At 44.2% G+C, this 24,251-nt stretch overlaps 1 protein-coding gene across 1 annotated transcript in view; it reads right to left on the reverse strand.

Moving 5' to 3' along the window:
- LOC122796782 (macrophage mannose receptor 1-like) overlaps positions 1-24,251 on the reverse strand; it is a 2,734,532-nt gene that overhangs the window by 212,570 nt on the left and 2,497,711 nt on the right. The window contains 1 exon segment of the mRNA XM_044065509.1: positions 19,506-19,622. Coding sequence (XP_043921444.1) covers positions 19,506-19,622 — 117 coding nt within the window.

The raw sequence follows: 24,251 nt of genomic DNA on the forward strand, positions 1-24,251 counted from the left end.
GTGTATAAATGCCCTGGGCAGATATCCTTGTATGAACCTATGGACCTATGTATCTTGTTCACCATTGGCCCTATGTGCTGTTAATCACCAATGCAATCTCAATACTATGGTAGCATGTGCAAAGGTCAGTTGTCAGTCACCTCTATGGTACAGTTGTGGTATATGTGAGTCATGTAGTAATGTCACAGCTGCCACATGTACACAGTCAACCCTATCCCCTACCCATGGATGTACAACACATGTATGAGATGGAAACACATGGCCAAACTGTGGACTAAGCTCTCTGAACCCAGTACTGGCATACCCTGTCAGGTGGCATGAAATACTACAGTGACTGCAATACCAGTCTGATGTGGACCTACACTGACAGCAATACAAGCATGGAAACACACCGGGCCATTCGTGGAGCCTAAGGATAGCATCCTGCATGACTGGCAGACACCTCTGCAGCTGGCACACAGGCATACGTTAGGCCTGCACACAGCACGCATAACACATAGCACACAAATCCTGTGTGCCAAACAAGCACAGTCTGTACAGTTATGCAACACTACTGCTGCAGTTGTGTTAGGTACTTTTATTGTCCAGTACAGTGAGGACATGCTCACCAGGCTGGACAAGGTGGAGGTCACAGTGATATGCTCATGGGGCACTATGGTCCACCACATAACACAAGCATACAGGTCAATCAGATGCATGGACACATATGACTCAGTCATTGTCCATGCCACCACAGCTGATGTGTGATGTCCCTCACTGGGATACATGATAGGGAACATGGAAGGGATCACTGAGCAAGTGACACAGGCTGGTAGAACCCTGACCTTGGTTGGCATCAGACCCTCACCAAGGATGCTGACATATTACTGAATGCTAATGAATTACTGTAGCTACATCACCCTCGCTGAACGGTTCTTAGCATGCGGTCACTGCATTGCTATGGAACAACGTCTTACCACTCCCACGACAGGTGAAAACATGCAGCACCTGTTCAACAACATGTAGACTATATGCCCCAGACCAGGTGTGTATCCCTCACTACTAGGCTGATAGCATCTACATCTCACACTGCATATACACATCCCACATGCAGCACCTGCACAGAAGACCACAGTCATAATGTTACCCTGTGCAAATACCATGTATTCACATGTGGCAAGCATCACACATGGTAACTATTGAAGGTCACAGGTACATATGTGTATTTGGCACACACATACATCATGTGTGCATTGCCATAACTGGTTTAATCAATGTCATGCATTATTGTGAGAGACAAACCGCACACATGGGCATTCTGTGTGGGCAAAACACACATGACATATCTGTAATCAAAAGCCATAACTAATTGTGATATCAGTTAGAAAGGGGTATGTGTATCCTGTAGTGTGCTTTCCCAGTTGCCAGAAGGGATATTTTTTTCATACAGACTTGCTGGATTCAAACCCCTACCTCATTATGTTATGACACTAGAGACAGATGCATTAGCAGAGCATGCTATTTGGATTACTGGGAAATTTCTTTTCTCCTGATATACTTATAGGGTGCTGACATCATCAGAGTTTAGAAAGGGGAATGAGCATCCTGTGGTGTGTTTTCACAGTTGCCAAAAGGGGTGTTTCGTTTATATACACTTACCCCCCTTCACACACACTTGCCACTTGCTGGATTCAATCAAACATACATCATGTGTGCATTGCCATAACTGGTTTAATCAATGTCATGCATTATTGTGAGAGACAAACCGCACACATGGGCATTCTGTGTGGGCAAAACACACACGACATGTCTGTAATCAAAAGCCATAACTAATTGTGATATCATTTAGAAAGGGGTATGTGCATCCTGTAGTGTGCTTTCCCAGTTGCCAAAAGGGATATTTCTTTCATACACACTTGCGGGATTCAAACCCCTACCTCACTATATTATGACACTAGAGACAGATGCATTAGCAGAGCATGCTATTTGGATTATTGGGAAATTTCTTTTCTCCTGATATACTTATAGGGTGCTGACATCATCAGAGTTTAGAAAGGGGAATGAGCATCCTGTGGTGTGTTTTCACAGTTGCCAAAAGGGGTGTTTCGTTTATATACACTTACCCCCCTTCACACACACTTGCTGGATTCAAACCCCTACTTGATTATGTCATGACACTAGAGACGGACACATTAGTAGAGCGTGCTATTCGCATTACTGGGGGATTTTTTTTCCCCTGATATACTTATAGGGTGCTGACATCATCGGTGTTTAGAAAGGGGAATGGGCATCCTGTGGTGTGTTTCACAGTTGCCAAAAGGGATGTTTTTTTCATACACACACTTACCTCCCTTCATATACACTTGCTGGATTCAAACCCCTACCTAATTATGTTATGACACTGGAAACGGATGCAGTAGCAGAGCGCGCTATTCGCATTACTGTGAGATTTTTTTTCCCCTGATATACTTATAGGGTGCTGACATCATCGGTGTTTAGAAAGGGGAATGGGCATCCTGTGGTGTGTTTCACAGTTGCCAAAAAGGACGTTCCTTTCATGCACACTTGCTACTAGCTGGATTCAAACCCCTACCTAACGATGTTATGACACAACAGACAAACGCATTAGCAGAATGCGCTATTCAGATTACTGAGGGACTGCTTTTCTCCTGATATACTTATAGGGTGCTGACATCATCAGAGTTTAGAATGGGGAATGAGCATCCTGTGGTGTGTTTTCACAGTTGCCAAAAGGGGTGTTCCTTTCATACACACTTACCCCCCTTCACACACACTTGCCGTATTCAAATCCCTACCTAATTACGTTATGACACTAGAGACGGATGCATTAGCAGAGTGTGTTATTTGCATTATTGGGGGAATTTCTTTTCCCCTGATATACTTATAGGGTACTGACATCATCGGTGTTTAGAAAGGGGAATGGGCATCCTGTGGTGTGTTTCACAGTTGCCAAATGGGATGTTCCTTTCATATACACTTACCCCCCTTAATACACACTTGCCACTTGCTGGAATCAAACCCCTACCTAACTATGTTATGACACTAGAGATGGACGCATTAGCAGAGCGCGCTATTCAGATTACTGGGAGATTTTTTTTTTCTCCTGATATACTTATAGGGTGCTGACATGATCAGTGTCTAGAAAGGGGAATAAGCATTCTCTGGTGTGTTTTCACAGTTGCTAAGAGGAACATTTGGACTATGTGTGTGAGCATGCCCAGTTCAGCCTTCCCATGGCATGTTGTGTGAAAGATGTCTCATTTATCTGTGTGTGTTGAACTCTGCAGCCCATCACATTTGTGGATGAGTGTGACCTTCAACAAATATCTCCAGTTTATGGTTGTGTGTTCTGTGCCATGTTGTGTAGTTACTGTCCAAATGCTTTTTGTGTGAACACAACAGGGATTATACTGTGCCTGCAGGTTTTGCATGGGATACTTTGCACACAATTGTCAACATCCGTTCATACTGACCTAACACTGTAGTACTGTACAGTGTAGTGGTTCAGTACTTTCACTGTGGTGGACAGTATCCTGGGCTTTAGTCCTATCACTGCTTTACATTTCCATAGTGTGCACAACAGCCTGGTTAGGGTCCAGTTGTGCACATCTGCACAAAGGCGGTGCCTCTACGGACCCTGGTAATTACCGCCCTATAAGCTTAACAAGTCTAGTCTGCAAAGCTATGGAGAGGATCATAATGGAGCTCATAAACAAAGATATAGGGGACATGCAGACATTGGACCCGTCCCAGTTTGGCTTGGTCAAGGGCAGATCATGCCTTTTGAACTTGGTCGACTTCTTCCAAACAGTCACTAAGGCCATTGCTGAGGGAAGGGCAGTCCATACAGCCTACCTTGACCTTGCAAAGGCTTTCGACACAATACAGCACGCGGGTATTGTAGAAGAACCTACCAACCTAAATGTAAACCCATATGTCACAAGATGGGTTGCAAACTGGCTTAAGGGCAGGACCCACAGGGTTAGAGTTGCTGGCGCTATGTCAGACTCCAAGCTGGTCACAAGTGGTGTCTCACAGGGCTCAGTCCTTGGCCCCCTATTATTCGTCATCTACTTCTCAGAGGTACAGGCCAACATGGGAGGACTTTGGCTGACAAAGTTTGCAGATGACTGCAAACTGGGCACCATAGTGGACAGTGCATCAGACACGGATATCCTTCAGAAGGGACTCATGGACACTGATAGCTGGTGCCAGAGCCATGGCCTGACATTAAATGCCAAAACATGTATAGTCATACCCTGCGGGAAAAGCAAGGTAACCCCAAGCTACCATATAGGTGGCAATCCTGTAAGCACAGAGGTGGTTATCATGGACCTGGGGACCCAGGTTGACAGTGGCCTTTCTCCTGACACTCACATTGCTAACGTGGCTAGAAAGACCTTCTACATTGCCCACCTGATCAGGAAAGGATTCACATCCAGATCTAGTGGGGTCATTGTTCCCCTGTACTCTTCACTTATCAGACCAATGATCGAGTACAATGCCCCATTCTGGATGTATCTCACCTGACATCTGCAGCAATTGGAGAGACCCCAAAAGTCCCCCACTAAAAGGATAAAGGGTCTCCAACATCTGTCATATGCTGCCAGATTGAAGACACTCCAGCTCTATTCAGTCACATACCGTCTGCTCAGAGGTGACATGTGCCTGACATGCAAGGCCATGTCCATCCAGGACGTAATGGACATGCTCCACCTCAAAATCGCCAAATCCACCAGAACCACTAGGGCAAGTGACTTAAACCTTAGCAGGGATATAAGTAGGACATATTGGAGGGATAGATTTATCACTCAGAGACTCCCTATGCTGTGGAATACAATCCCGGTCCATGTGAGGCAGAGCACCTCACTGGCTCTGTTCAAGGGGAATCATTACCTGTGGATGGGAGATCATAGGTTTACCCCGGGGATCATCTCTGTGTCACTGCTGGACAGAGGCACAACAAACTAATGGGCACAGTATTGTTTCCATATAAGGGGTGGTGTATGCCACAAAACCCTGGGCTGGGCTTATAACTGCCTTAGGGCAGATAGCCTAGTATAAACCTATGAACCTATCTGACCATGTTGCATTATGTTCGGATATGAACTACTTACAACAGCCTCATCCAACATCAGTAGTGTATTCCACAACATAGGTGTACATTGGCAAACACTACCGATGTGCCCCAGGCCATTTCTAATGCTAGTCAGAGAGTGTGTTTGTCCTTCGACACATTGTAAGTGTAGTTTGCCATGACATATGTCTTGTTTAGTATACTGTGCCTCTGTCTACCTGTGACATAACATTGATACCCAGGGTAAACCTACCATCTCCCATCCACTCATTAAGATTCCTGTTGAGGAGAATCAATGAGTGACTCTATGGATAACCTGTACTGGTAGTTTACTCATGTGTGGGGGTGGCTTCTGTGTTATGGATAATGCAGTACAGCTTGTCCTATGTATGTCAGTGCTGGGGTTCAGGTCCCTCATGTGCATAGCTCACTGCCATTCAGATTGTACAAGGTGCAGCATGTTCATTGATTCCAGCTTGGACATGGCTTTCTACATCAGGCACAGCTTGCGTCTGGGTGGCCAGCATGGCAGTGTGTGGAGTTGCACTCTGTTTAATCAGGCAACACATTACATGTGTTCAAGCTCTTTGATACTCCTGGTGAGGTACTGTTGTGGACTTTACAGTTGATGGAGGTGTCTGCTGAGGTACACCCCACAGGGGCTGTTGTGGTCATTTGTAACGCTGATGAAGGATAACTGCAGAACCACAATGACCTCCCCTTATCTTGATGTCATAGCCTTCATGATTAGGTTGGTATATGGATTGTTTCTGTTAACACTACAACCACATGTTTGTCCTATGCAGGATATCTATCCCTTTGTGTACCCATGTCCATCATTACATGTGAAGTATGTAATGGGTTAACACCTATGTGGTAATTGGTGGTCACTTACTGTATATCCACAGAGGTTGACTATACAGTTTTCTCCATTTCACATGCTGACATGGCTATGGCACTGATTGTCTGTTTCTATGTGGCCCTTTTGTGGGATGCTTGTGTCAGCTGGAGTGTCAGATATGTTAGGCGGTTCGTAGTCCTCTGCAAACATGTTCAGGCACAGTCCTTACATGTTTGCCTGTACCTATGGGGCATATATACCAGACGGGAAAGGTCCCAGGACCAAGCCTTGTGGGATACCTGTTATATGTGGTTTGTAGTCTGACATGGCTGCAGCATGTCTGGCCATGTCAGTTCTGTCGTTGGTCTGGTTTGCAACCCCTCTAGTGACATTGGGGTGTATATATAAGCTGGTGAGCATATCTATATTGAACACGTTGGGTATTGTATGGAAGGCTTTGCAAGGTCCAGCTACACTGTGTGGACCACATTGCCCTCATCAGTGACCTCAATCACTGTTTCAACTGAGTCACACATGTTTAGGGGTGGGGTCTGCACTTCATAAACCCACACTGGGTAGGGTCGGGTGTCAATAGATCCCCAATATCGTTATGTCTGCAGTACATGCTGATCCTTTCCATAGCTGTGCAGACCAAGCTTCTCAGGATTCTGTGGTGGTTGTTTTTAGTATCCATTCAGGCGACACCTTTCTTGAGAACACCCATTGTTGTTGTACACTGCTCTTTGGGTACATATCCTGTGGTAAGGCTGACATAATGTCAGGGAGGCAGCAGTCTGCTGGGAAAGATATTTGGCATTATGAGGGGGGGGGGTTTGCACTGCACCTGTCAGGATGTATGTTGGCAATACATGTGTATGTTTGGTATGTTGTTTGTAATAGTTGTGTGATCCAGAGCATATCCAGGAATTCACAACACGCTTACTACCATCAGTTGCAGCAGCCTTGGAATTATCCTTAGTGTCCTGTACAATTTGTATCATAATAGGTTCATAGGTTCATACTAGGCTATCCACCCTAGGGCATTTGTAAGCCTAGCCACAGTGTGTGTGGCTTTTGCCACCCTTTGCTATGTGAATATTATGGCCACTTATGATTTACTTAGCTGTGCCTCTGTCTGGACATGACACAGTAAAGACCCCCAGTGTACATCTACAATTATCCATCCATTTTGCTAACTTCCTGTTGAAGAGTGTCAGTGAGGGGCTCTGCCTAACATGTAGTGGTATTCTGTTCCAGGGTGTGGAGAGACTCAGGGTTAGGCATCTGTCCCTCCAGCACATCCTATTTGATTATGTGTTAAGGTTGACATCTCTGACTCACACAGCTCCGATGGCTTTGAGTTTTCTGGGGTGGAGCATGTCCATTACTTCTGTGTTGGACATGGACTTGTACAATAGACATACAATGCCTCTGTGTTGGCAGTATGTGACTGCATTCGGCAGTTGTGTCTACAGCCAGGCAGCATATGAGATATAGTTGAGACCCTTTCTCACTCTTGCTGAGGTACCTTTGAGGTCTTTCTAACTGCTGCAGGTGCCAGGTAATGTACATCCCAAATGAGGCATTGTATTACAATATGGTCTAATAGGGGAACAGTATAGGGGCACAATGACCTTTGTTGACGTAGATGTGAATCCTTTCATGATACAGTGTCCAATACAGACAGTCTTCCTAGACAAATTGGCGATGTGGCTTTCACATAACAGGTGACTGTCCACTTGTGTCACTAGGTCCCTGATTACTCCTTCCACACATTATGGTTTACCACCTATGTGGTAATTTGTGTGTACCTTGTTTTGTATTTGGTGGTACAGTCATACTGTCCACTGTCTTCAGGACAGTGGGGTGGGGATCCTGTGTGTGAGAGTGTGGTCTGTAGCATGCTACAGACTGTACAGCAGTCTTGCGTACAGGTAGTTGCACATGGGTGGACTGCAATGACATAGGCATTGTCAGTTAACTGGACGTATGGCTGTCTGTGCTGAATATGGATACTCACCCTCCTTTTATGTTTTGTTACAGGTTTTGTGGCCATAACACATGATATGTGGTATTACCTGGTAGTGCTGGTGTGCTGTCACGAGGCTTGCAGCAGGTGTGTATCACTGGACAGACATCAATGTTCTCCATACTGGGGAGGGCCTCAGGAGCATGCATATTGAGGTTTACACATCTGGCATTGATCAGCATTACCCTTCTGTTTCTTTCCAGTTATGTTTTCTATGGTGGTGGGTTGCTCTTTTCGGCCTTGCCCATGGGAGGATCTCTGTAGTTTGCAAAAGCCTTAGGCAATATCCAGACGCTCATGGGTAACAGGTACAAGCCATCCCTGGGACAGCAGCATGTCTCACTATGGAGTCACCTATTACAACTGTATCAGGCATGTTGTTTCTCCTTCTGTCCTGTGACTGTTTGTCACACCAGCTTTGTGTACTATGTGTTACATGTGCTATGTCTGGGGTTTGTTTTATTGGGTGTCTGCTTTGGAGGCTTGTGTTGGTGTTGTGTGTTTGTAATTAGGGCCTCTGGGAATGTTTTTGGGTTTATGTGTTTGGTTTACAGTCGTTGTAGGTCTATGTTGGACTGGGTTTGTGGTGTATGTGGTTACCTTATCCTCCTGACTAGTTTTGACAGTACTGATTTGGGGGTGCTCAGGCCCCGGTATGGCTACCTGGTTGCGTCTATCACATACATTTGTATTTATTGGGGTGAGTTGTTGTTGTGTGTGTACTTGGGACAGGTGTCACACTGCCACTGGATTCACAGATTCTACTTGTTTTGCCTGGCCTTAGTGGATTGTATATGTGGACACATTTTATTGCCATACTAGTGATCACTGATTACTTCACTTTTCATGTTTGATCTATCATGTGGCAGCCTCCTCATTCTCTTCAATGGTTTAGTAATTTATGGTGTCCAGCATGCCAGATGCCTGGGTGTATGGCATTGTGTCTTGTTGTTTGTGATTGCAGACTCCAAGCAGTCTTGGCTGTGTTCATGGTATGCCTGTATAACATGTTCTGCAGTGTGTCCCATATTCTGGACCTGCACAGGGCTTTTCATGGATTCCATATTGGTTTGTAGAGGTGCAAGCTATGCTTTCTACATGTGTTTCACTGTGGTAGTCTGGCCAGGGACTGGGGTCGTGATGTGTAACTACAGTGTGATTACTCTATGGTCTGGTCTTACCAGTGAGGGATACACTTCTCATCTTGACATCCAGTACACATATTTCTGATTATCACATCCAGTATGCTTACCCCTGTTGTGGAAGTGTTACATTTTGCATGTCCGTTTTGTTTGATGGATTCTGGGAAATTGTCTACACTTGTGTCAGTGCTAGTATAATACAGAGAGTATAGTGACAAACACCTCAAAAGCTGACTTCACACTTCTTTGGACTGAGATGGTATCCGTTAAGCCCACTGGGCCAGTGGAAACCACAACACACAATGGTGACTCCTTCACAGACACGTTCTACGATCATCTCCGAGATAGCATGGACCATGCAATCACAAATAAAAACAAGACCCTCTCCACAAAGGGAAAGTGGTCTGTCAGGTGGACCCCAGCCATAAACAAACTGTATAACAGATGAAGGATACTAATGCAGGACAGAGCTACATCTCCTAAAGGGAAGGCAGCCGTGATCAGCACTAGTAAAAAGCTACATTCTCTCATAAAGACATCCAAGGTCAAATTGAGACATAAACACCAAAGACAATAAAGATAACCACACTGCCTTCTTCAGTTATGTCAGAAACCTGGGTGGGAACCCTCAGATATGCTCTGAGTTGGTACACAACAACATATATTTCAGTGACCTGACAGATATTGGCAACATTCTGGCAGACAGGTTCAGTGCAATTTTCCCCCTCCCTCACCCCCAAAAGAAGATAGTTATCACAGATGAATGTAACCTCACTGTCATCTCAGATGTCCATGTGAGAGCCGCACTCAGCAAAGACAAGAACACAGCATCAATGGGACCTGATGGTATCCCCAGTTGCATGCTATGTGAACTCCAGAAGGAGCTAAACCCATATATACAAATGCTATTTAACCTTAGCCTTGCTACAGGATATGTACCTGAACACTGGCGTACAGCAACAGTGGTCCCACTCCACAAAGGAGATGCCTCCACAGACCCTGGGAACTACCACCACACAAGCTTAACCAGCCTTGTCTGCAAAGCTATGGAAAGAGTCATTATGGAGCTCTTAAACAGAGACATTGGTGACCTACAGACCATTGATCCCACCCAGTTCAGCTTTGTACAGGGCAGATCCTGCCTTTTGCACCTAGTTGACTATTTTGATACTGTCAGTAGGGCCATTGATGAGGGCTACGCGGTCCACACAGCCTACCTGCACTTGGCTAAGGCCTTTGACACAATACCCCACTCAGGCATCATAGACAAGCTCAACAGCTGAAATATAGAATCATATGTCACAGGATAGTTTGCAAAATGGCTAAGAAACAGAACCCATAGAGTCGACATTGCAGGTGCCTTGTCAGATTCAAAGCCAGTCACAAGTGGTGTCCCACAAAGATCTGTCCTGGGACCCTCTTATTTGGCATTTACTTTTCAGATGTGAAAGCAAACATAGGAGGGTTGTGGCTGACAAAGTTTGCAGATGACTGCAACCTAGGCACCATAGTGAATACATCAGCCGGCACACACATCCTACAGAATGCCGTCACAAAGACAGATAGCTGGTGCCGGAATCATGGCCTGAAACTGACTGCAACTGATGTGTAGTCATCCCCTTTGGGAGGAACAAGGTACCCACAAATCAATACATAGACAGCAACCCACTGAGCACAGAAAACAAATCAGACACCTGGGGACACATGTAGATAGTGACATCTCGTTTGACATTCATGTTGCCAAAGTGGTTAGAAAGACTTTCTATCTTGCCCACCTTATCATGAAGGGTTTTCCATCCAGATCACAGGAGGTCATTGTACCACTATACTTCTCCCTTATCAGGCCCATGATTGAATACAAAGCCCCATTTGGTATGTACCTCACCCAGCACTTGCAACAGCTGGAGAGACCCCAAAAGTGCCTTACCAAGGAGATCAGGGGTCTACAACACATGTCATATGCTTCCAGACTAAAGGAAATCCAGCTTTATTCAGTGGCATACCGCATACATACAGGTGACCTATGCCTGACATACAAGACCATGTCCAGTCAGGATTTGGTGGACATGCTCCACTGCAAGCAATCCAAATCCACCAGAACCATGGGAGCTGAAGATTTGAACCTCAGCACATACATGTATAGGACATGCTGGAGGGACAGAGTCATAACTTAGAGGCTTCTCACACTCTAGCAGAGTATCCCAGTTCATGTTAGACAGAGTCCCTCACTGACTCTCTTCAAGAGAAGTCTGGACAACTGGATGTGGGATTGTAGGTTTACCCCAGGGGTCCTCCCTGTGTCACTACTAGACAGAGGCACAGTCAAGGTATTCGATTATGTACGGGGGTCATAATGTGTCACTACTAAGTGAGAGGCACAATATTCGGAATCTATTCTGTACACTTATTACCACTATAAGGGGTGGCAATAGCCACATCACTATGGCTAGGCTTATAAATGCACTAGGGCAGATAGCCTAGTAGTAAACTATGAAACTATGAAACTATGGTGTATGTGTAGGTATTGTCAGTCAAGCAATATAATGTGGTTTGGGGGGCTTGATATCTTCCTGTCTTCCAACAGTTTTTTGTCTATTCCTTCTAGCATGTCAAGGGATCAGTTGCTAGTGTCCTCTCCTGCTCAGCTGGTGAACCTGGGAATATTGAGGCAATGTTACACTTGACTCATGTACACAGACAACCCTCTCCTTCTCCCACAAAACACAAATACATGCAAGAGATGCAACTATATAGCCAAACTGGAGGCTGAGCTCTCTCAACATAGGACTGGCAAGACCAGAGAGGAGGAGAAGGTAACCACACACACCACAAATCCAGTCTCACATAGCACTATCACAACTTCAAATCATACACATAAACACACAAAGACATACTCGGAGGCACTGATCACAGATCTACCATACCAGCAGAGGCCACCACAGCAGACACCCAAACAACTGCCTCCACAGGGCACAGCACATGCAACACATAGACCACAGAGTCAGTGTGCCAAACATTCACAGCCCTTAAGGCCAAACACAATGCCAGACACACTCGTCATAGGTGACTCCATAGTCAGACACACTGATGTCCCTCTCACCAGATTGAGTAAGGAGAAGGTCACAGTAAGCTGCCTATCGGGCGCTGGAATCCACCACATACTGCAAGCACTCAGGTCACTCGACTGCAAGTACAAGTATGACTCAGTCATTGTCCATGCTGGTGTGAATGACCTGAGATGTACCTCCCTGGACTACATGAAAAGAGACATAGAGGAGCTCTCTGCTTATGTAGCCCAGGCAGGTATGACCCTGACCTTGACCAGTATCCTACCTTCATCAAGAATGATGCCACAATACAGAGACAAGATGATCAGCTGTAATAATTGGCTTAATCTATGGTGTCATTCAAAGGGGATCCAATGTCCATCTGCCTGGGATGACATGCTGGACAAGCCACGCTGATTCGCAGGGGACGGCTTGCACCTGTCACCCCTGGGCTTCCGGAATTTGGCTGAGGCTCTTGCAACCCCCATTGTGCCTTTTTTATGGAAGGCTCAGATTCTAAACCTACCACCCTAGAACACAAAAAAGGAAATAAACTAAGGGTAATGCTGCTCAATGCCAGACGTCTCAACGTCAAGATGCACACACTCAAAGCCCTTCTCAGTATGGAGAACATCGATGTCTGTGCTGTGACTGTAACCTGGTTCAAGGCTCCTGACAGCACTCCAGCAGTATCAGGTGTTACCTCATATCATGCGTTCCGGCCCCAAAATCTGGACGACACCAAGAAAGGAGGGTGGGTGTCCATATTCATCAAGGACACCCTCACCTCAAGGTTGGTGGCAACACACGATGCATCGGAGACCATCCAGGTGCAATTAACCGTAGGCAAGACTGCTCGGCAGTTTGTAGCAGGTTACAGGCCACCCTCTCAAACTCAGGAACCTCACACAGCTTTCCTGAAAACACTGGAGGGGATAAATGTATCTCCAAACACCATCATACTGGGTGATTTCAACTATCCAAATATAGACTGGGATCACTAATCAAGCCCCAACACTCTAGGCCAAAGGTTCATAGGGTTCATAACCTCAAATGCCATGGAACAACTAGTCACCATCCCCACAAGAGGAGACAACATACTAGATCACATCATCACGAACATGGGGTCACAATGTTCAACACCAGAAGTATACCCATCATTGGTGAGATCAAATCATAAACTAATCTCACTGGAAGTCCACATCCCGCCCCCACCCCAGATAAAGAAGACCACAGTGAAGAACTTTTCAGAAGCCAACTTCACACTTCTAAAGACTGGTGTGGTCTCTTTCAAGGCCCCCAAGCCAGCAGAAACCATTACCCAAGCCGCTGAATCACTTACAAATGCCTTCTACCAGCACCTCCAGGACTGCATGGATCAGGCAACCCCACACAAAACAAAGACTCTTTGTACCAAAGGCATGCGTGCAGTCTGGTGGACCCCAGCCATAAACATGCTCTACATCAGAAGGAAGGAGCTACTACAAGATAGAGCAAATTCTGTAGAAGGGAAGACACCCCTGCTCATTATGAGTAAATAACTGAGATCTCCCATAAAATCATCCAGGGCACATTTTGAAAGAAAACTCGCTAAGGACTCAGAAGACAATCATCAGGCCTTTTTTATCTATGTTGGAAACCTGGGAGGTGACTCCCAGATATGCTCAGGATTAGTTCATAATGATGTAAAGATCACTGAACCTACAGACATTGGCAACATACTGGCTGACAGGTTCAGTGCATATTTCTCCCCCCCCAAAGGGAGGGATATCTATACCAGGGGATTGTAGCCCCCCAAACATCTCAAATGCTCAGGTGAGAACTGCTCTATCCAAGGCATGAAACACAGCATCCATGGGACCTGATGGTGTCCCCAGTTGTGGGCTCCACGAACTCAATGAGGAATTGAACCCGCAGTTAGGGCAGCTGTTTAATCTTGGCCTCACCTCAGGATACATACCCAAGGAGTGGTGTACTGCAACGGTGGTCCCACTTCACAAAGGAGGTGCCTCCACTGACCCCGGACACTACCGTCCCATCAGCTTGACAAGCCTGGTCTGCAAAGCTATGGAGAGGATCATAATGGAACCCATAAATGAAGACATAGGGGAATTGCAGACTTTGTATCCAACCCAGTTTGGCTTTGTCAAGGGCGATCATACCTTTTAAACTTGGTTGACTTTTTCAGAACGGTCACCAAGGCCATTGACGAGGGCAAGGCAGTCCACACAGCCTATCTTGACCTGGCAAAGGCTTTCGATACAATACCCCACTCGGGTATCATTGACAAACTCACCAGCTTAAATGTAGACCCATACGTCACAAGATGGGTTACAAACTGGTAAGTGACAGCACCCACAGGGTCAAGGTTGCTGGCGCCATGTCACACTCCAAGCCTGTCACAAGTGGTGCCCCACAGGGCTCAGTCCTGGGCCAACTTTTGTTCGGCATCTACTTTTCAGAAGTACAAGCAAACACAGGAGGATTATGGCTGACAAAGTTTGCAGATGACTGCTAACTGGGAACCATAGTTGACAACCCATCTGACACAGACATCCTTCAGACGGGTCTCATAGAAATGGATAACTGGTGCCAGACCCATGGCCTAAAGTTAAACACTAAACAATGCATAGTCATACCCTTTGGGAAGAACAAGGTTACCCCTAGTTCCCATATAGGTGTTACTCCTCTAAGCACAGGAGAGGTTATCAGGGATCTGGGCACCCAGGTTGACAGTAACCTTTCGTTTGACACTCACATTGCCAAAGTAGTTAGGAAGACCTTCTACATTGCCCACCTGATCATGCAGGGATTCACATCTAGATCAAGGGAGGTCATTGTTCCCCTGTACTCATCACTCATCAGACCAATGATTGAGTATAATGCCCCATTCAGAATGTATCTGACCCGACACCTGCAGCAATTGGACAGGCCCCAAACATTGCTCACCAGAAGGATAAAAGGTCTCAAATGTATGTCTTATGCTGCCCGACTGCAGGAACCCCAGGTCTATTCAGTCGCCTACCGTCTGCTCAGAGGTGGCCTGTGCCTGATATACTAGGCCATGTCCAACCCGGAATTAATGAACATGCTTCACCTCAAAACCTCTAAAGCCATCAGATCTACAAGGGCAGGAGACTTAAACCTCAACAAGGCTATTAATAGGACATGCTGGAGGGACAGATTGATCACCCGGAGACTCCCTGTGCTGTGGAACATCATCCTGGTACATGTGAGGCTGGGCACTTCGCTGGCTTTGTCCGAGAGAAATCATGACCAATGGATGGGAGATCACAGGTATACCCCAGGGATAACCTCAGTGTCACTGCTTGACAGAGGCACAGCAAAATAATGGGCATATTATCCTTAGAACTGAAGGGGTGGTGGAAGCCACAAAACTCTGGGCTAGGCTTATATATGCCCTAGGGCAGATAGCCTAGTATGAACCTATGAACCTATGAACATAGGCCTGGTGTGGTTCCTGCTATTAGGACAATGGTCTGCAGCAAGCTATTTAGTAGTAGGCAGTTTTAGCAATTGGTATTTGACCATGGCTAATCCATGTTGCTTCTTGTTGTGGTACCAACATGGGGGTGTGGTTATCCATGACATTTATTGCTAGTCACCCTTGTTTTGTAGCTTGTTCCATGTTTCTGCACATGTATATTCCTGTATGAGGTGTGACCTGGTAGTGTTAGGGTGCTGGTGTGGGCTTTGAACCAGTTGTCTATTACAGCACTGATATCTACATCCTCTATACTGTGTGTGGTTACACTGCACACATCTTGCTGTTTATACTTCTGGCATTGGGTAGCATTACATCTAGGCTCCTATCCCTTGTGGTACCTATGAATGTGGGTTTGTGTTTTTGTGGTTTGTGATGGGTGAGGGTGGATGTTAGTCAGGGTCCTCAGGTGTGCATATGGTACATGGTGTTACATTACTTGACACATGGCATTCATGCCTCGGGTGGTGCTGCAGGGCTGCCTCTGTCGGAAGCACATACTACACTCCCTGTACATGTTTGGAAGCAAGTTGTGTCATGTTAGGCATCCCTGTTACTATATGAGTGAGTCAGAGCGGGTATCAGTCCCAGTGTTCCTACTGACCAAGTGTATGTGCTATGCGTTGCCTCTTTGCCAAGGCCAGGGCATACTGGGCACGCCTCCTTCTGCCTACTGGGGCAAGGTCAGGTTGTTCCTCCTCCGAGTCACCCTCTACCTGTGGTGGCCTTGGCAATGGTGGGGGTATGTTTGGCCCAGCTCTATGCTGGTCCTGCTGCAGCTGTTTCCGCAGGATCATATTATGTAGCATAGCACATATCATGATCATTTGGGTACATGTAGTTGGTGTGTACTGCAAGGCTCAACCAGATGTGTCCAGACACCGGAACCGTGACTTGAGCATCCCAAACACACGCTCTATGACATTACGTGTTTGTGCGTGTGCCTCATTATGGCATTCCTGTTCAGGTGTGTGTGCATTTCTGATGGGTGTCATAAGCCACGGCTCAAGTGCGTAACCTGCATCCCCAACTAGGTGTCCGTGTGGGAAGTCCCCACTGGCAAATGATTGGTACAGCTGCGTCAGATGCCAGATGTGGGAATCGTGGTAGCTCCCAGGGCAGCCAGCACACACATTCATTATTATGCCCTGGGCATCACACACGACCTGGCAGTTGATGGAGGGGAAGCCCTTGCGGTTCATGTAGGCTCTACCCCGCTCACCGGCTGGTGCTTTGATGCATATGTGCGTGCAGTCTATTGCACCCAATACCTCAGGGTATCCCGCTATTTGCTGGAAGAGACGCATATTGCTGGCCACAACCTCACGGGCATTGGGGAAATATACATGATCACCTACATGTGCTGACATGGCATCCAGGAACTGGTGCAGTACCCTGGAGGCTGATGCCTCTGATATCCCCATCATATCACCAGTTGGTCTCTGGAAGGTACCTGTTGCTAGTATTCTTAGGCCAACACATACCTTGGTTTCCACCTGGATGGGTTCCCCTCTGTTGGTTCTGTGTGTGAGGCGTGGCCTGCACAGCTCAACAATTTGCTGCAGAAGGTCTCTGTCCACTCTGTAGCACTCTACTATCTCCATCTCATGTAACCCATGGTAGGTGACCCTGGGCCTGTATACTCTTCTCCTTCTCCTCACTCTGGGTTGTCTGTCAGCATCTGCATTGTCACTACCCTCAGCAATTCGCCTATGCCTGATTATAACAGCTATGACAGCCCCTAGCATTTCTGCTCTGAGTTCAGCTTTTTTCAGTTTTCAATTCTGATAGCTTACTTTCTTGCAGTATCTCTTGTGAGAAACAGCCTGCACTGCTGTTTGCAGTGTTTTAAGTGCTGGGTTGGGCTTCTAGTCCGCCTGTGTAATTGCCTGCTTCCAATTGTTTCCCCCAATTAACTCCAGCAGTATCCTCTGGCAGTTTCCTTGTATTCTGGTTGTTTCCTGTTTCCTCTCTGTTTCCTCAGGGGGAGCAATGTGCACACCAGCTTAAGCACGCTCACAGTTACTTAAACACGCGCACACATCCTTACACGGTGTTACACGCGCGCACACATCCTTACACGGTGTGAACTTGGCTGATTCATGTTAAAACGCGCGCACACTGCCTTACACACGTGCACGCCCGTGCAAACCATTGTAAACGGTTTGCAACACGCTCCCACATGTTGAACCTGCCTTACACGCGTGCACATGCGCGCATGCACATATATCAAGAAAGTTTGAGTGTAGGGATAGTGTGCACCCTCTGTTTCTTGACTTTTCTAGTGTTCTGTTGGGACACACCTCTCTCCCTGATGTCTGTCTGTCATCTGTCACCTTACATTGCCCTCCAATCTGATACATTTATTTCTATCCTTCCCCCCCCCGTGATGTCACCTGCCTCTTACTCTGTTCCTCCCCCTTCTATAACTCTTACACTACTCAGACAGTGCTCATTACCTATGTGGCAGTGTGATTCAGTATTGTAACCCTCATTTACATAGGATTGCCTAGTAATGCTTAATTACATTTCTTACACGGAGCTTCCCCCCCCTTGACAACCACTAAATGGAGGCCATATTGTTTTTGGTCTGCAAGTCCCTCCATTGGCATTCCATGTAATACATAAATCCCACAATTGTGGGCTTATAAGCTTCGGTTTTCAGTTTTAGGTGGCGCACCCCGTTTGCAGGGGTGTGCGCTGCAGTTAAACATCATAATCCCACGAAAAAAAAAAAAGTTATTTAAAATATTTTTGCAACACTTTGTCATGCCAATGGCCACATATTTGGCCATTGGCATGCTTAATGAAACATATGCACCCTTTATTTGGAGCTGACATAGCTCCGTTTTCATTTTTGCAGAAATGTACTCAGTTGTCAGCTGAGTACATTTCTGCAGCTAACACGTCCGTTACACGGACTGGTTTGGGCTTCTTGGATCACTCAAATACCTCATTTGCATATCTTTCAGCTGCAAATGAGGTATTGAGCATTTCCACGCCCAGTCCGTGTAAGAGACGTGTTAGCTGTCTCTTACACGGAGGTTTGGGCTGTTCCTGAATCGGGAGGCTTACACGGAGGCTTACACTACTCTTAAACTCCGTGTAAGCCTTCGTGAATCCTGCCCAATATTATAAAAAAAATCAGAACCTCTCCCTCCTTACCTCCTTCCTTCATGTCACTGATAGTAGTGGCGGTCATGAAACATTCATGGTCTTTCATTACGTGAGCACCTTTTATACACATCCACCATTTCAGAACAATAGATAGAGAGACAAGCCAAAAAGGAAAGTAAAAAGACTTAAAATAACTGTCAGCTTTACTGCTTTCGGTTGCAAACTAAATAATAAACACTGGCTTCTGCTTTGTACTGCTGAAGTCCACTGATTTCATTCTGCAGCTTAATAATTCACCTAACAATAGACATTGCATGGTGTTGTGTGATCTTATAGGAAGGTACAGATGGCCTGCCGTTTACAAAGACATTATTCTTGTATCATTTTGTGTTGCTTTTGATGAATCAGCTCTTATTCATCAATATATAGTCATGTATGTTCACCATGTTATCATACAACATAATATAATGTCATAATACAGATACATAGCTACACACAGGCACACACATTTGTTTATGTATTGTCTAATTAGTTAAGAACTTTAATGCATTTTGTTAAGAATTACAAGTTTATACCAGTGGTCTCATAAAAGGTACTCTTTAAACTAATTTGCTGACCAAAGAAGTAAGCACAATTTGTACATATTCTCCTTATAAAGTCCACAAGTAAAACAAAGAAATCTGATTCTTTAATAAGGGCATACCTTCTAATAAATGTATTTGGTGTATTATGAAAAGAAATCATTACCTTTTACATTTCGGAACATTCCTATCCATATGAAGTTTGATTTATCTGACAATTTTTCTATGTTTTCATAGACAAATTCATTTTCAATGTAGTCTTGGATGGAAATTAAAGATGCACCTGTAAAAATAAAGAAAATACACTGTTGCTTTAATTCTTTTCCAGTAAAAAGGAAAACAATGTTTTATAAAACAACACATTATAATTAATAATATCATCCTTCAGGCACATTTTAAAATATTGATTATAGCTAGGTCAAATATTGGTACAACTTTAAAAGGTACACTGGACTTGATCACCATGTTGATTAAAGTGCTAGCCTTATTCTCCCATACTGAAAATCAAAGAGTGATTTTTTTATATTCATTGAGAGTCCAAATCATGAAATGAGTGACTTAGCCTACAGATCCCTAGACAGTTGCATTTAGTTTCTAGAGGAGATGTTACTGAACTCTTGTTCTTCCTATCGTAAAACTGTTGCTGAACTGAAAGTCTGGAGCGTCAGTAAACATTGTAAGGAAAGAACCCATCATTAATACTACAGAACTGTACCCTGGAGATAATGTTTTATTATTTTACTTCTCTACACATTGTTGAGACAGTGGTTTAAAACAGGAAAATGACCCTGTGTGACAATCTGCAGATTGACTCTCTGCAGGCCAAGTGTTACAGCAGCAACTAACAGAAAATTAAGTTTCACTTCAAAAATAAGACACTACTTTAATCAACAAGAAAAACATAGTTTCATCCTGGTCAGGAACCAGAAGATGAGCAAAAACTAACTCCACAGTAACTGTTTTCTAGAACTTGCAAAGTGGTCAAACAGAATTAACAAAACAGAACAGAAAACATACCAAAATGTCTTTTAGCAACACATCAGAAACGCTGTAAGAATTAAAAAAACCCTGCTTACATGTAAAATCTATTGTAGCTGAAACATGCACATAGAACTTGTAAGTAGAGTTTCTTGGCTGATCAGACAACACTGGCTTTAATCACTAGCATTATTAAAAATTATTACCTGAAGAAGGCAAACTATATCACTCAACTGTACCGGATTCCTCAGAATTTCCCCGTTTTGAGGCTAAAATAACGGGATGCCATGAATTCCCGAGTGGCCACTTCAAGTCAAGATTTTTTTTTTTATTTATTTACAATTTTTTCAATAATGCTGACATTATCCCACATCGCCAGTGTATCCTGCATCTTTAAGACAGGCTCAGCATTTTACAATGTCTGCTGCATGAGTTGGTTAAAGCCAAGTCTAGCTGCTGGGAATGAGCACTGTAGGTCTGTTCTTGGGATGTTTACTGCAGCAACGTTTATTTTTTTTCTGTCAGTTGATATGTACCTATAAATTAACTGTATTGATGATGAATTTCTGATGGACCAGTACCAAACTGCACAACAAATACCTCCAACTGCCTGTGATATTATAGAACATCCCTGATTTTGCTCATATTGTTTTTATTCCCCTGACCCTCCTAATTTTTTTTCATTTACAGACCCTGATATCAGACATCAGAGTTTCATAGGTATTATTGTTTGGAAAATGCATGCTGGTTCAGTCAGTGTATTACCGCACAAGCACTCTGAATCAACTAAGTCAAAAAGCTCGGGGGAGATGAAAGTACTGTTCTTCTTTCCTGTTCAGTGATGCCTTGGTCATGACAGAATGCTCAGAGGTTGATATTCATTACACCAAAACCTGTACCCCTATTCATACTTGTAAATGACTATTGACATTGCTCTTGGCCAGCTTTTGATCAACATATGACCACAGAAAGATGATTATTTTTATAAGCCCTATTTGGGTAAGTCTTGTGTATGGGAGTATAAGACACAGAAAAAAGGACGGCAATCAAAGGGTACAACACAGCATGAGCTAAAAAGAAAAGAACTAGATGGAGATAGGTTAGGAACACATCTCCTAATGTTTTAACTCAACAATGTTACACAAAGTCATACTTATTTTTGTTAGAAAATGCCAAACTCACTGACAGAATTTACACAATAATGATAGGAATATTTCATTTCAGGGAATGGAACACATGATAGCAAGAAAAACAGAACAACAGAAGAATGCTTTTGTACCAATAACGTTGTCAAACATAACCTTTGAAACAAAGCATTAGCCTGTCATGTCACAGAGGCACTCATAGGAATGGCATCAGAAAAAAAAAAACACATTGCATGGACACAGAAAGCAGCTGCTTGTTGGAAACAGAATATTATAAAATAACATACCATCCACATGGTCATAGAACTTGCCACCCAGTACACAGATAATGGACTCATCACATCATGAATACATTGAGCCACAGAAGCATTTATAGGGAAACTATTAACTATGCCATACCTGTGACAGGGTTATCCACCCAGTAGTGTGAATGTTATCTCTAGATGAGTGTTATTGTTGGTGGATGTGGCAGCCTGATCCCATGTACAACATGGGAATAAAGAAAGTTGATGCCAGTTTCATTATTGCTTGCTGATAAGCACCTAGGCTCAGCTCATTTGCCCATTTGATAGCAATATCATTTGTGTATGTCAAAGATTTTACTTTATTTTTGTCATGCGATGGGAAGTATAATTTTCTGGGAGTTATATATGACTATCAGAGTTACACTTTGTAAATTGTCGAGAAGCAGATAAACACAGGAAGATGATTTTGAATTATAAACCTTTTGTGGCCATGTGTGTTGTGTTTGCATCTATTTTTGACCCTATTATATAATGGAAATGGGAGTATAGGAAAAAGATGAAAAGGATAAACAAGCAGAGGGTATTACACAAGATGAGCAAATGGGAATGAGCAAGATGGAGGTAGGGTAGGACCATATCTCTCAACTTTGGAGCTCAGTAATGATGTTGGCATACAACAATTTTATTTGTAATTATTTACCGATAGTAATTATCAATGATTTGTTAGACAACGGCACTTTATAGGCCGAACATTGTCACTAATCATGCATACATTACAAAAATATACAAAGGGCTGATGGGTATGTGTGAGAGTATTTTTTGTGGGGCAGGTGCCCTCTTTATTTTATTTTTTTAGAGAGAAGGGAAATACAAGCAAGAGGGGGAAGAAAGGTCACAGGAAAGACACGCATGGCTGACAAGGTGTAGAGTATCACAATGAGGAAAGGGGGAACACAATGGAAAAGGAGACAGACAAACAGAGAAAAGACAATGGTGAGGGGAGGATTGTACAACATACAGTGTTGGTCATAAACACTAAAGGGAAGGGAAGGCACAGTTGTGTAAGTAAACTTACCATAACAGTGGATGTTTGAATGATCACTGCTACAGTAGCATAAGCTGTATAGGTTATATCCTGCTAAGGATATAACAGCTAGTCAGCTTCCAATGTTTCAGGGCACATTCCACGTGCCCAAACTGTTAGACAATTTGGGCTGAGCTGACTAAAAGACAGGTTAGGGTGCCAAGCTCTTGAGACCTTTAATTCAAATGGAGAGAGGAAGACTGAGCCCTGACAGGACATTGCTAGGATCAACAAAAACAAATGTCTACATCCTGACCTAAAAACATACCAAAAAGCAAGGCAGATGGGGGGGGGGGGAGTGGGAGTGACTATTGCAGAAGTGATAATTTGAGCATCTACTGTTATGGCAAGTTTAATTAGACAACCATACTGTGTTCATCATATTGATCACTGCTGCAGTAGCCTAAGCTATATGGGCAGATTAACCTAGCTTAAAACACCTGGGAGGTGGAAGTGGAAGGGTCCAGGTGCCCCTACTGTTATGCTATGTTTACTTTCACATCTGTGCTTTCTTTTCCCTTTTGTGTCTATGAATAATACTGTATGTTGCACAATCTTCTACTCAACCTTGTCTTCTCTCTGTCTCTCTTCTTCTCCATCTGCTTCTAAGTCCAAGCCTTTCCAAAAAGCCATACAGGAAGCCAAGGACCTGATAGACTTGGCTCAGCTTGAAATAGTTTTATTGTGGTGGGATAACAAAAGATAATAGTCTGAGTCAACTGTTTGCAAACAGTCTGCATTGATACAGGTTGCCTCTTCTTACAACCGATAAGTTCTGAAACATTTTGGTCTGTCATAATACCTGAGTTGTCTGTGGACATCCAAGATATGAAATATCCTTTCACCTTCATTTTTGAGTTCAGGGAAGAACACAGAGAAATGGATAGTTTGGCTAAAAGTAAACTTGGTATCACTTTAGGCATAAAAGGATTATTTCCCAGTGAAACGTTGTCACTGTGGAAAATGAGATAAGGTTTGCACACCATAAGAGCTTGCAACTCAAGATACTTTTCTTGCAGAGATCACAGCAATCAGTAAAACATTCTTCCATTTAAAGAACCTCATGTCAACCTGATTACCTGGTTCAGATGGAGCATATTTTAGCTTCTGTAACACAAAATTAAGATCCCAGGGAGGAAACACTGTTATTCTTGGAGGTCTCTTATGTAATACCCCTTTCAAAAACATTTTGACATGAAAATGCATTGAAAGAGGGGGGATCCATGGGCAGTCATATTGAAATAGCCAACAAATAAACATTTGTAGAGGATTAAGACAGGATACAGGAAAGTAGATCACATAAATATTGCAAAACAAGAGATGCATTAGTCCTGAATGAGTGCTGATTATGCTAGCAGCAACTAGACAATATTTTCCATTATCGTATGTATGATTTTCTAGTAGTAGACCTTCTTACTTCCATTGATACCTGTTGCATGTCCCCAGTAAACAGTTGCCTA

Source organism: Protopterus annectens, chromosome 3.part0, assembly GCF_019279795.1.
Source record: "Protopterus annectens isolate FY-2018-M chromosome 3.part0, PAN1.0, whole genome shotgun sequence".
NCBI lineage: Eukaryota > Metazoa > Chordata > Ceratodontiformes > Protopteridae > Protopterus > Protopterus annectens.